Source organism: Blennius ocellaris, assembly GCF_963422515.1.
Source record: "Blennius ocellaris genome assembly, chromosome: 18".
NCBI classification, from domain to species: Eukaryota; Metazoa; Chordata; class Actinopteri; order Blenniiformes; family Blenniidae; genus Blennius; species Blennius ocellaris.
Window position 1 is genome coordinate 3,981,339 of NC_137667.1, and position 12,173 is coordinate 3,993,511.

Here is a 12,173-nt window from a genome sequence, read left to right on the forward strand (position 1 = left end):
GAAGATGATGGTTTTATTTTGTTATGGGATTTTTACAGAGGCTTCAATTCAATCGAACACCCTTTCATTCTTCAATGTCTAAATCTTTTTGGTTTAGGCAATACATTTTAAAATATTATTCGTTCACTATACACAAACACTACTAGTTCAGTTGCTTTACATCCAGGCACCTCTCAATGTTTCAACATCCATCAAGGAGTTAAACAAGGGTGCCCAGTTTCACCGTTCCTCTTCATAATGGCTGTGGAAAGGCTGTCCATTTACATACAGAATTCAAATATTGCTCCTCTAGACCTTCTTGGGATGCCTTTCATCATCAGTGAATTTGCGGATGACACAACCATTTTCATGAAGCAATTATCTGAAGTTCTGACCATCCCAAGAAATCAATTTTAAGATATTGAATGGAATCTACCAATCTAATGCCCTGCTTAGGCATTGTTATATTGCTCATTGTATATAACATTCAAGTGCATTGTCATATGTATATATTCTGCACTTTTGTTCAATTAAAAAAATTAAAAATTAAAAATTATGAAGAAGAAAAACGTCCGCCCATGTGACGTAACTTCCTGTGTACAGTTGCAGGATAAAAATTCATATTTACACAAAGTAGACATTTGCATGTTAATGGCTGTGTGTATGCGACCTTCTTTTATTTGCTTGAATTGTTTCAGTTAAATATTTTTTTAATGAAAATAAAAAAAGACTCACTTCCTGCATACAGATCACGTGATATCCGGTGTAGCGAGCGAAAAGTGCGGCGCTTCTTCTTCGCGTATCGGCACCGACGGAAGAACGGAAAATGTCTCTTGCGAAGTGAGTACTCCGACTAGGCCTTATGTATTGATAATTGACAATAACATACTTAATGTCGGTTTTCATTTTGGAAATTGCTATCTTCAGATGAAGACTACCATGCCACGTTATAAATTGTGATCCTTTGGATTGTGTCAGGTTATAATCAAAGCTACCGCCGTGAACTAAGCCGCTAGCTAATGCGCTACTTAGCTTGGTAGCTCAACGCTATGACAATGATTAGTGTTTATTCGCGGTTTCGGCGTTTTTAAGCGTTTATGCGGATACGTAGAGTTGTAACAACGTCTGGATTCCCTTGTGGTTTGTCTATTGGGTGTTTTAACAGATAGTTATCCGAACAAAGTGAGCTATTCTGACTGGTGGCTAACGTTAGCTCGGGCTAACAGTCAACGTGTGTGCTTCTGTGTCTCCAGCTTTCTCCCGGCGCCCACTCAGCTGTCCCAGGACCAGCTGGAGGCAGAGGAGAGACTCCGGGCCCAGAAGTCCAATTATTCCACCGCCCTGGTTTCATCCCGCAGAGACCCCCCTTCCTACGGGCAGAGAAAAGGCTGGGTTCCCCGGTCCTTCGAGGCAAGTCCCTCGTTTATATAATGTTGAAACACGGTGTTCTAAGCAGTGAACTTTCGTTACAGCAACCTCGGTGACTTCAATGAGCACGAGTAAAATACAAAACTGTGAAGAGAAACTATTAAGTATTAAATATTAACATCGAAGACGAGGAAGAATAAACCAAAAATATTGGAGAGGGGGTGATGGATAGTACGTAAACATGTTGTCTCAATCGTAGTTAAGTAAAGTCTCTATTTGTGCAGGATTTCGGAGATGGAGGAGCTTTTCCAGAGATCCATGTGGCCCAGTTTCCTCTGGAGATGGGTCGTAAAAAGAAAACCTCCAATGCCCTGGCTGTGCAAGTGGATGCTGAAGGAAAAATAAAGTATGATGCCATCGCCAGACAAGGACAGGGGAAAGAAAAGGTAATCCTTGCTGCAATGAAAGAAAAGGTAATCCTTGCTGCAATCATCAGTTAAAATATTCCTGTGCTATTAAAAAAAAAAAAAACAACCTATAATATAATGAACTATATTGTGTTGTTGCTATCATCAAGAACACCTGCATGGGTTTAAACCAGGAGTCTGCAACCTGGATCATTTAATAGTGTTTGCTGTGTTTTAGTTAAAGTCATCCTTTTCTTGTTTATGTTAATTGTATTGCTGTCTAATTGATGATCAACTTTTTTTTCCTGTTTCTTCTGGGTGGAGCAATGTTTATAAGAATTTCTCTCTGGGATTAATAAAGTATTTCTAATCTAAAGTTATCTGTTTTCACAGCTACAGTATATTACAGCATTTAAAGTGTTGAACATGTTTTGTGGCTCCAGGTCAATTTAATTTGGAGGAAATTTAAAAAGAAAATGATGGTTTTGTTCATAAAGGTTGCAGACTCCTTGTTTAAACTAACAAGCATGATGAAATTTTATTTTCACATTTCTATACGTTTGTTATGGTTGCTTCCATTTTAATGGACTCTGTGTTGTGACTTTTGCTCTAGGAAGTGTGACATCAGCTTTTCCTGTGAATTTTGTAGTTTTTCAATTTGTTAACATTAATTACTATTTGTTTGCTTGGGGTTTTTTCTGTAGGTTATCTTCAGTAAATACACCGACCTGCTCCCTAAGGAGGTTATGAATCAAGATGCGCCAGAACTACGGCGGCCTGATGAGGAGTCTGTGCAGGAGGTAATGTCAACTGGTTTGTGTGCATCACCAACGACTGGGAGTTTATCTACCCAGAGACATCGAAAGGTTTTAGGCCTGTGGGAACAAAAATACTAATGTTTCATCATGGAACATCAACAAGAAAACATCAGATTGATTCCAGAGTTACTCTGCATCACAGTACAATGTTCCAATCAAATAGACATTACATGCTATATTGGGGTATACAAATGATATGGAAGTAATAGTGTGGCCCCTATATGGAGTCCTTATCTCAAAATTATAGTTACTTTAGGATTACATTAAGAGGTATAAGAATTTAAACCAGCCTACACTCAGGCGTTCTGTGCCTAGCTTTGAAAGGTCTTTACAGAAAGACCAGAGGAATTCCTGAAATTAAATGTGCTGTCATAATTTGCATTATTTTGCCTCTTTAGCGTAGCGCTGCATTTTGAAACTATTATAACAAAAGTGTTATGCAATGGAGAAGATGTATAAGTTAAACTTGCAGCATTCCGTCCTTCTGCTCATCTACATTTAATTCACAGTTTAGAACACATCTCAGAATATTCTGTAGCTCTTTGATTGATTGAATGCATTTGGAGACTTTTGTTCAAATTATTGTTTTAGGAAGTCAATAACTCGTTGTTTTTAAATAGCTTTGTTTTTACTAATCACTCTTTTGAGAATATGTTCTACACGTTTCTTACAAGACTGTCATTTGAGAGAAAGTCGCAGTCAAAAGTTTAATGAGTTTGGTTGTTTTTGTTTGTTTTGTAGCTGACTGAGAAGACCCGCGCTGCCCTGGATAAGCAAGTCTCCCAGAAGATCGCTGCTGCCATGCCAGTGAGAGCTGCAGACAAACAAGCTCCGGCACAATACATCCGGTACGCATTAGTGATGGATTATTAGCACCAACATGTACAGGGCTTGATATTATGGCTTTTGAGCACTTGCCTGAAGTTTAATGGAAATCCTGGGTAGTGTATGGATTCGATCGGCATAATGTTTTACATAAAAACACTTGTAGTTTCTTTAATAATCAAACATATCTCAATGAAACTTTCAGGGAAGGCGTACCTCTTTATACTGTTCGATCTGAAGGAATAATGATGTATATTTTGAGTTTGACCTTGGTCTGAAATAAATTTGATGGTATTAAGATTGGGGCTGTCACACACCACTACCTACTACCACACCGTATTTATTGTGTTAGTCACTTTTTATCCATATACATTATTTAAAATAACATTGTCAATGTGTGTCATGTATTTTTCATTTTTGGTCAATAACAAATCAAGTCAGTAGAACGACACCTGTAAGGGTTTAATACAGGAGTCTGAAACTCAGTTCCTCGGGGACCGCAGTCCTGCATGTTTTCCACGTCTCCCTGTTTCAGCGTGGCTGATTGCAATGAGTGGCTCGTTATCTGGCTTTATGCTGAATGTGGTGATGAACCATCGTCACATCCAGGTGAGTTAAAGAAGGACGACATGGAAAACATGCAGGCCTGTGGCCCTCCAGGATCTGAGTTTGACACTTCTTGTTCAATGTCTTCTAACCCCAGTGGCCTAACAAACTATTCATGATCGTTATGACCATTGTCAGCAAAGTTATCAGTGTGCCGTTATTTCATCCCTTTCATTTTTCTGTCCCTTCTAGATACACACCATCCCAGCAGGGGGTGGCTTTCAATTCTGGGGCCAAACAGCGAGTCATCCGCATGGTGGAGATGCAGAAGGACCCCATGGAGCCGCCCCGATTCAAGTAAGTAATCATTCCTCCATCACAGCAGCTTTAATGCATGGCTGACGACCACTCCACTTGATTACACAGAGTATTAAATGTAATTAGAATTTGTCTAATTTCTCTTTTCAAAGAGGTTTTTCATCGCTTTCCTCTTCAAGCTTCAAGTTATTGCTGAAGTTTCTCGTGGTGTTTTGGTGCCTTTTTGCTGCGTAATGACGTCCATTTGGAGTTCTGCTAGATTTCCTTTGACTATTACTTGATGTTCCACTCAAATGAGCAAAAAAAAAAGTGGAGGAGCCTGATGGCGCTCGAAAGGGTGATAAAAGATGATTCGGAACGTTTGAGTTGGTTTTGATGAGTACGATCTTAATTTATGCAATGATCTTTTTTATTATTTCACAGCGAAGCGATAATGACCCTCGGTTAAAGCTTCATAAAGTGTTTTTATCGTGTTTCAGGATCAACAAGAAGATTCCCCGAGGGCCTCCGTCTCCACCCGCCCCTGTCATGCACTCCCCAAGCAGAAAGGTACTTAGAGGTTGATGTTCTTCATTCCAGCATTTTAATCTGCATTGCATGTTCAGATTGTGTAGCTTTGACGCTGTTTGATAGAGTGTCTCTCTCTGTTGTAGATGACGGTCAAGGAACAACAGGAGTGGAAGATCCCTCCATGCATTTCCAACTGGAAGAACGCAAAGGTAAAACCTACGTTGATTTCATGGAAATCCACAGTATTTTATTCTGACCTGGCTCCTGTTCATCTTAACACGTGTGGCACTGTCCCACTAGCTTCTATTCAGCCTTGCTGGACTCTGAATCAGCCGTTTTCCATTACAATAGTACAACCTGTCTTTTCAGTCTGTTGCCCCTGTGGAACGCTCTGCCCCTGTCTCTGCGCCTGGCAGACTGTTATCTCTTTTTAAAAGGACTTTAAAACATGTTTATTTAGAAGAGCTTTTGGTTGATGGGTTTTTCACTAGTATCACTTTAATTTTACACATGTATATACATTTTATATTGTTGTTTTTACCTTTTCTCCTGTACAGCACTTTGTGATTTTATCTGTAAAAAGCGCTTTATAAATAAATTTTACTTACTTACTTACTTACTTACAACCACGGCGTGGGCGGAATCATCGGAGCTTTCCCCGTCGTGCACAAGTAGTCACCCCCCGATATGATGCTTCGGTGTTTCCACTTCACTGGTGCCCTTGTTAAATGGCGATTTCTGCCCCACGCAGTTAGTAACAGGTGGTGTTAAATTAATTAATTAATACAAACAAACTATGATACTTTAAACTTGGATGGAAATGCAGTTAAACAGTTTTTAACTGCATTTCGTGATGCACCAGCCACCTGCCGACGTCGCATTGTCTGCTTGTTTGAGCTCGATTGGAACCTCAGTCGAGCGGGTACCATGAAAGTACCTGGCGGTGGGGACCAATAAAAAAGTGTCAAAAGCGAGTTGAGTCAAGTTGTGCAAGGCTGAGGAGAAACTAGTGGAAAAGTGCCAATGGTGGGTTAATGTCAAACTTTTCTGGTGCAAAAATGGTGCGATCTTAGCTGAAATGTGCGATCGGGGCCTAAACGACCCGATTCAATCATGTTGTCAGAACGTGAATATTTCTCACACACAACCGTACTTAAAAGCACTTCTGTGTTTCTCGTCTCAGGGGTACACCATCCCTCTTGACAAAAGGCTGGCCGCTGATGGGAGAGGCCTACAGACCGTACACATCAACGAGAACTTCGCCAAGCTGGCCGAGGCGCTTTACATCGCTGACAGAAAGGTAACGTGTGACTGATGGGTCGTGTATTTTTTTTTTAGAAACTCCTCGATTCAGATTTGCTCACCTTTTGGAACACTTGTTTGTACTTCCAGGCCAGAGAGGCCGTGGAGATGAGGGCCCAGGTGGAGAAGAAGATGGCTCAGAAAGAGAAGGAAAAAAAAGAGGAGAAACTGAGGGAGCTGGCCCAAATGGCCCGAGACCGAAGGGCTGGCATCAAGAGTCACGGGGACAAAGGTGAGTCCTGGATGCAGGAACCAGGATGAAGGTTGTTTCATGTTCATAGTATTGGAGGATGTTGGTGGTTTTACATTTAAGTCGAGCGGACTCTCATCGGTGCCGTCGCACTTTCCGCATCTGAAACACGACCGGCATCAGAGATGAGCGTATTTTTCACCACGCCCGTGTTGACGGGTCTAGTAAGCTGTGAAATTATGTTTCTCCACTTCCTCACCGATACTTTACTTACATTTCTGGGGATGGAACGGTTGACTTGCTTTTCAGGAATACAGTGGTTCCACACTTGAACCAGATGATTCTCACTACGTTCTGTCAAACTAAATTCAAATGAACCCAATCTGAAGACGTATCGTGTTTGCGTCACATTAATGTAAATGTCAAACTGTTTTATAAACGGAAATGCAAAAACGATGTGTTTTCACTTCAAACGGGCCTCTTTCTCCATCTTTGTGTTTGTTTCCCTCATTCTCTGCCTTTACACCCCTCCCTGTGTCCCGCCCTGCAGGCGGCGAGGACGGCGAGGCCAGGGAGCGTGACGAGATCCGCCATGACAGACGGAAGGAGAGGCAGCACGACCGAAACATTTCCAGGGCGGCTCCTGATAAGAGGTGCAGGACACACATGTATACACACATACACACACAGTTGCACTACTAAATCACCCATAAAGCCAGTCGTAATACTGAATAAACGCATCGACCAGCTCCTGGTCTGATCGGTGTGCGTTTGTTCGTTGTGTCTCCGTCACTTGATGGAGTTGAGGGTCCCTGGAAGAGCAGAGAAACTGGAATTCAGAGGAGAGCTCATTACAATCACACTTCCATCTGTCAGGAAGCAGAGGCCTTGTTATCTTCAAATTACCTCTCATTTAACTTTGAGGCGGCAGTTTGCTGAAGGACAATCAAGATGATTAAAGATTGAAGTTCTCATGTTGAATTCTTGGTGACGTTAAGACTTTAGACACACATTTCAGTAGAAAATAAACTTTTAATTGCTCAGTTCTACTTTTGGGAACGTGTGAGTTCTGAAGTTAAAAATCCTGGACTCATTGTGGACATTCTTGCTATATTTTTTAGTATTTCATCTTTTGTTCTTCTCTTTTCTCGCCATGTCGAGAAAACATCTTTGCTCATCTTCTCCTGTGTGTGTTTCAGATCCAAGCTGCAGAGAGACCAGGACAGGGACATCAGTGAAATCATCGCTTTGGGCAAACCGAACCCTCGTTCTTCCAGCGAAGCTCAATACGACCAGCGACTCTTCAACCAGAGCAAGGTTGGTACTCAGACTGTGTCGCGTTGTTATCTTCATTTATTTAACTATCGTAATCAAGTGACGATTGATTGGGCTTGATTCGTGAAAATATAATTAAATTGTTTTAACTTGCTTTCATACACCAATTTAAAAACACTATCATGAACTCCCAAGTTAAGGCTGGACATGATGAAAATTACAATTTCAGTATTAAAGTTGAAACACAAAGCAAAAGGTGAGTTCTTTTTTTTTTAAGGCCGAATCTGTTTTTTTTTTTTTTTTTTGGTGCTTGTCAAGAAACGTGTACGGGACGAATCCACCTCCTCCAAAGTAAACATTTGAGTAAAGGAGGATTTTTTTGTTATTTTAACTATGTCAATGTTGTGTTCCTCCCCCTCTGTGATCGTCCTCAGGGCATGGACAGTGGCTTTGCTGGCGGCGAGGACGAGATGTATAATGTCTACGACCAGCCGTTCCGTGGCGGCAGAGACATGGCGACTAACATCTACCGGCCCAGCAAAAACATCGACAAAGACGCTTACACAGACGACTTCGAGACGCTGATGACCAACAACAGGTACGACGCTGTACATTCACATCGTCTTGTGCCTCGCGATACACTTGAATTGTTGAAAAACTGCATAATATGAGACCTTTAAGGCGTGCAAAGTTTCATTTTGGGTAATTTTTTAAATGTGGGGGGGGGGGGGGGGGGGAAGCCTTGAAATATTTTCCGAGACTAAAGTTTATTCTCCACGTAAGTTAAAAGAATATCTAGTCGCAAAGCTGCACAACAAGCTGTTGCTTTGTTTATTGTGCACGTGAAGCCAGAGCGGCGAGCCTCCAGGCAGCAGTGCCTCACTCCGCTAACCGAGCACAACCTGTCCCAAATGCCTCGTCACTGGCTTGTTATTGTCCTTTAGGAACGACCGCGGGGCGTTGCACCAACGCGTAAAACACAACGTTCCAACACAGTGTTTCGGGAATAACTGGTTTCCCTATTAACGGGGGAACTGCGTCCGTTTGCACGGCCTACGTTAAAACCTGCCGCTGACGTGGCGAACACCATTTAATTGCATTTCCATTGTGGTTTAAGGAATTGTACCGTTTTTTTTTTTTTTTTTGGGTCTTGATTTAATATCAGCTGCTGCTTAACTGCTGGTGGCAGAAGTAGGTCACCAGTTAACAGGGGCACCAGTTAAACCGAAACACGGTGCAGTTAAGCACATCTTGACAATAAAGCACGATTGTAACGTTACACATTTTGCAATATTAATAAATTGAGCTGATATCCAACGCGGGCTTGTAACTCCACTCTTCCAAATCCGTGTTCGTGCCGCGTGAGGAGATACAGAGTCTGTTGAGGGTGATTACTTGTACACAATGCGAAAAACCGATGGCTCCGCCCACGCCGTGGTGAGACTTTATTGTCTTGGAAGTGGAACAGTGCCAAAAGAAAAACAAATCGTGGTGCTCACTTTGTTAATGTAACATTAAATACTTGTTGTTTCAGGTTCGCCCCAGACAAAGAGTTCTCCGGCGCCGACCACACGCAGCGGCGGGAGGGTCCGGTGCAGTTCGAGGAGGATCCCTTCGGTCTGGACAAGTTCTTGGAGCAGGCCAAGCAGCACGGCGGCTCCAAGAGGCCGTCCACCAGCAACCGCTCCAAGGACGACTACCACGACAAGAAGCGCCGGAAGGAGTGAGCGCCCAGGACCTTCCAACACCTGTGTCGCTGTCAGGAGTGACCTTTCTTTTTTATATATATATATTTTTTGTCTTGACTTCGAAGAGGTGACTGTAAAAAAAAAAAAATGTCCCACCCTCTTAGCTTTAACTAATGTAAGTGAAATAAAATGTCCATCTGCTCATTTTGTTCATATTCTGGCCCTTGAATTTTTTTTTTTTTTGTATTATATGAAATACCATAAATTCCCTGATTTCACTTCCAACAGCAGCGGGTCAATGTTCACATTTTTCCTCTTAATTTCTCTTCGCTGTGTTTTATATTTAAGTTCCCCGGTGTGTTTGAGCAGTCGGGTATTTATACAGCGGTATGAACTCGTCAGGCTCTATAATTGTACATTAATACCGTTGGAATAAATTTTCATACCGCGTGTATAACTGGCGGCATTTTGTTTCTTCCGGAGTCAATTTTCCAGAAATGAGATGCAGCGTTCATTCTCTTTCAGCCGTATTTCAAGTTGTTTATTTCTGAACTTTTCCACTGCAGTGGGAAGTCGGATTAGTTTTGTAATTGCTGTAGTTTGCTCATAGTTAACTTCCATTATTTTAATCATTTCTTGAGTAATGCAGCCAATTTGCATAGATTATTAAATGCCTGAAATGCATTCAGAGAAGCCATCAATTACAAAGTGTGATGCTTTCTTTTCTTTTTTTCTTCTTCTTGCGCTCTCCGATTTATGCAATGATTACACCCAAACTGGTTCCATTAATTACAATTAATTATGATTTATGCTGCCCGACAGTTTTATTTCCCGGGTGCTTTGGGAAATAATCAGTGCCGCATTAAACAGCCCAGTGCGCTTTAAAAAAAAAAATAGACCACGTTTTTATTGGAACGTTATAAAGCTGGGATATCCACAACTTGATGGTCGAATGAACTTACCGATCATTCAAACCTCAAAATACAAACGCCATCCTCAAATTGTACTGTTTGCCTCAGACTATTGCAGTCGCCATTATATAATCACCTGGCACTGTCCTGTCTTCACTTATTTGTCTCTTTATCTTTACTGTTGCATACAAATAATAATTTTTCAATCTAAATTTGGGGGGGGAGTGAAACTATTGCTCCCTGGTTTCTCAAAGTCGTGTGGTTTGGGTAGGTTTGTAGAAACATGCATAATGTTTAGGAGGGGGGCTTTTTTCTGTGTGGATGTTTCATTATTTTGCATCAGAAAATTTCATTAAAATTGGCTTTGTTAGTTCTGTGATCTTGACATTTTCATCATGGACGTACACTGTGCCCACAATAAAGAATAATGTTAAAGGTTATATTTTAAGGTTAATTATGGCAATATTTTACTGGTACGGATCACTCGAGATGTTATTGGGTTATTGGGAATGTTTTTTGACACCCTGGTTTTGATATTCCAACAATCAAACAAAACAAAAAAAAGAGATAAAGCAGGACTGATGGCTTGATAGTATGGATTCCATGCATTTGGAGCTGTGGGAAACGGGTGAACCCAGGATCTTTTAAAAAATACCAACCGGGATAACTAATGAACATTGACACGTCTGAGCTGTCAGACCACGAGCCGGCCGGCCCGAGATCCGAGAAGCTTCACGGAGAGCAGCTTTAATTTCTTCCTTTTCACTGCTTGGTGATTGGAGTCGACACGCCTTTCAGTGAAAACCACCATGGAGCGAACCGACACTTCACTCGTCCAACAAAACTCACTTCTCCCTCGACTTCGCGTCAGTCCACCGTGTGGAACAAAAGTGCGGGACACCATCACGTGTGTTATCCAGCTTTACGACAAGCATGCGCTCAAGCTGGGAAAGTCACTCCGCCAACTGGTGTGGTGGGTGAATCCAGGGCAGTGGGGGGGGTGGTTGGTGGGTGGGGGGGATTATTTGTGAGAAGGGCCTCGGTATAAAGTGTCAGCGTGAAGAAATCAATGTGACACGCGCCGGCTTGGGGGTGACTGAATCACGGGGCGAGTCGTGATGTGGCTGCGGAGTGTTTTTTTTTTTAAACACAAGCATCACTTCAGACTCCAGAATAGGTGTGCTTCCTGCTCCCCCCAGGCCGCCGCCCAAGTGCTGCAGACAGCTTGATAATGGGCCTCCACTCAGCTCTTGTCCGCCTTTATGAACGCGCTCAGAGGAAGATGAATGAGATTCCTTATTCATGAAGGTGAGAGGAAATTGGTTCTTTGGCGGCGCCTTTGTGGTGGTGTGTGTGTGTGGGGGGGGGGGGGGGGGGTGCTCAGTGTGTAAACGGCCAACGCCGTTGAGGTGATGGATAGCAGCCTTATCTCCGCCGCGCGAGGAGGCAAACCCAGAAATAATAAACAATATTGAGTTGTCGCGTCTTTCCACTACTTTGGACTTGATGGAGGATAGCTCGCTTTATTTTTGCGGCGCCTCTGTCCAGACGTGCCCCCCCCCCCCCCCCCCCCCGGTGGCGGCAGAGCAATAAGTTTGGTGATAAATGCCCCCCCCTTCCCCTTCCTCCACCCCTTCCTCCACCCCCAGCCTCCAACCGCTGCTGTTCACCTGTCAAAGACGGTGGTCAGAGAGAGCGATCTTATCTCCCGACGGGAGATTTGTTCTCCTGGCCGGCGCGGTAACAGAGGTGGCCTTTTCATTTCATTGAATAAACAAGCCCACATCCACGGAAATCACGGCGCCCATTTCTTTTCTTGAGCGATTGCATGCCAAGGCCAGCCGCTTTGATAAAGTTTGTCCGTATTTCTCAGTGGAATGAGCTTTGAAAGGGTCTAAAAAGTGTTTCAGTAACAACTAATTTAGACCATAATTAACAAATAACTGATATTTCCTGCACATGATTGGACCTCCATACCCAAGATATCAGGCTGTTACTGAATTTCCACCTTTATCTTGAACCTGATTAAACTTTTA

At 42.6% G+C, this 12,173-nt stretch overlaps 1 protein-coding gene across 1 annotated transcript; it reads left to right on the top strand.

Annotated features, from left to right (window-relative positions):
* The first annotated feature begins 781 nt into the window (after nucleotides 1–781).
* snw1 (SNW domain containing 1) lies at nucleotides 782–9,430 on the top strand. The gene is made up of 14 exons (XM_080513807.1): nucleotides 782–819; nucleotides 1,233–1,389; nucleotides 1,632–1,793; nucleotides 2,459–2,554; nucleotides 3,314–3,420; nucleotides 4,196–4,300; nucleotides 4,741–4,810; nucleotides 4,915–4,980; nucleotides 5,955–6,071; nucleotides 6,164–6,305; nucleotides 6,814–6,916; nucleotides 7,463–7,580; nucleotides 7,973–8,136; nucleotides 9,073–9,430. Exons 1-14 carry the CDS (start codon nucleotides 806–808, stop codon nucleotides 9,263–9,265), a joined length of 1,614 nt encoding a protein of 537 aa, XP_080369933.1. The 5' UTR covers nucleotides 782–805; the 3' UTR covers nucleotides 9,266–9,430.
* The last annotated feature ends 2,743 nt before the right edge of the window (nucleotides 9,431–12,173 follow it).

What these genes read in the sequence shown, in the direction of transcription:
- snw1 (XM_080513807.1), top strand. An exon ending in GGGTTCCCCGGTCCTTCGAG is followed by an intron (nt 1,390 to 1,631) that starts GCAAGTCCCTCG and finishes CTATTTGTGCAG; the next exon opens with GATTTCGGAGATGGAGGAGC. An exon ending in GACTCTTCAACCAGAGCAAG is followed by an intron (nt 7,581 to 7,972) that starts GTTGGTACTCAG and finishes GATCGTCCTCAG; the next exon opens with GGCATGGACAGTGGCTTTGC.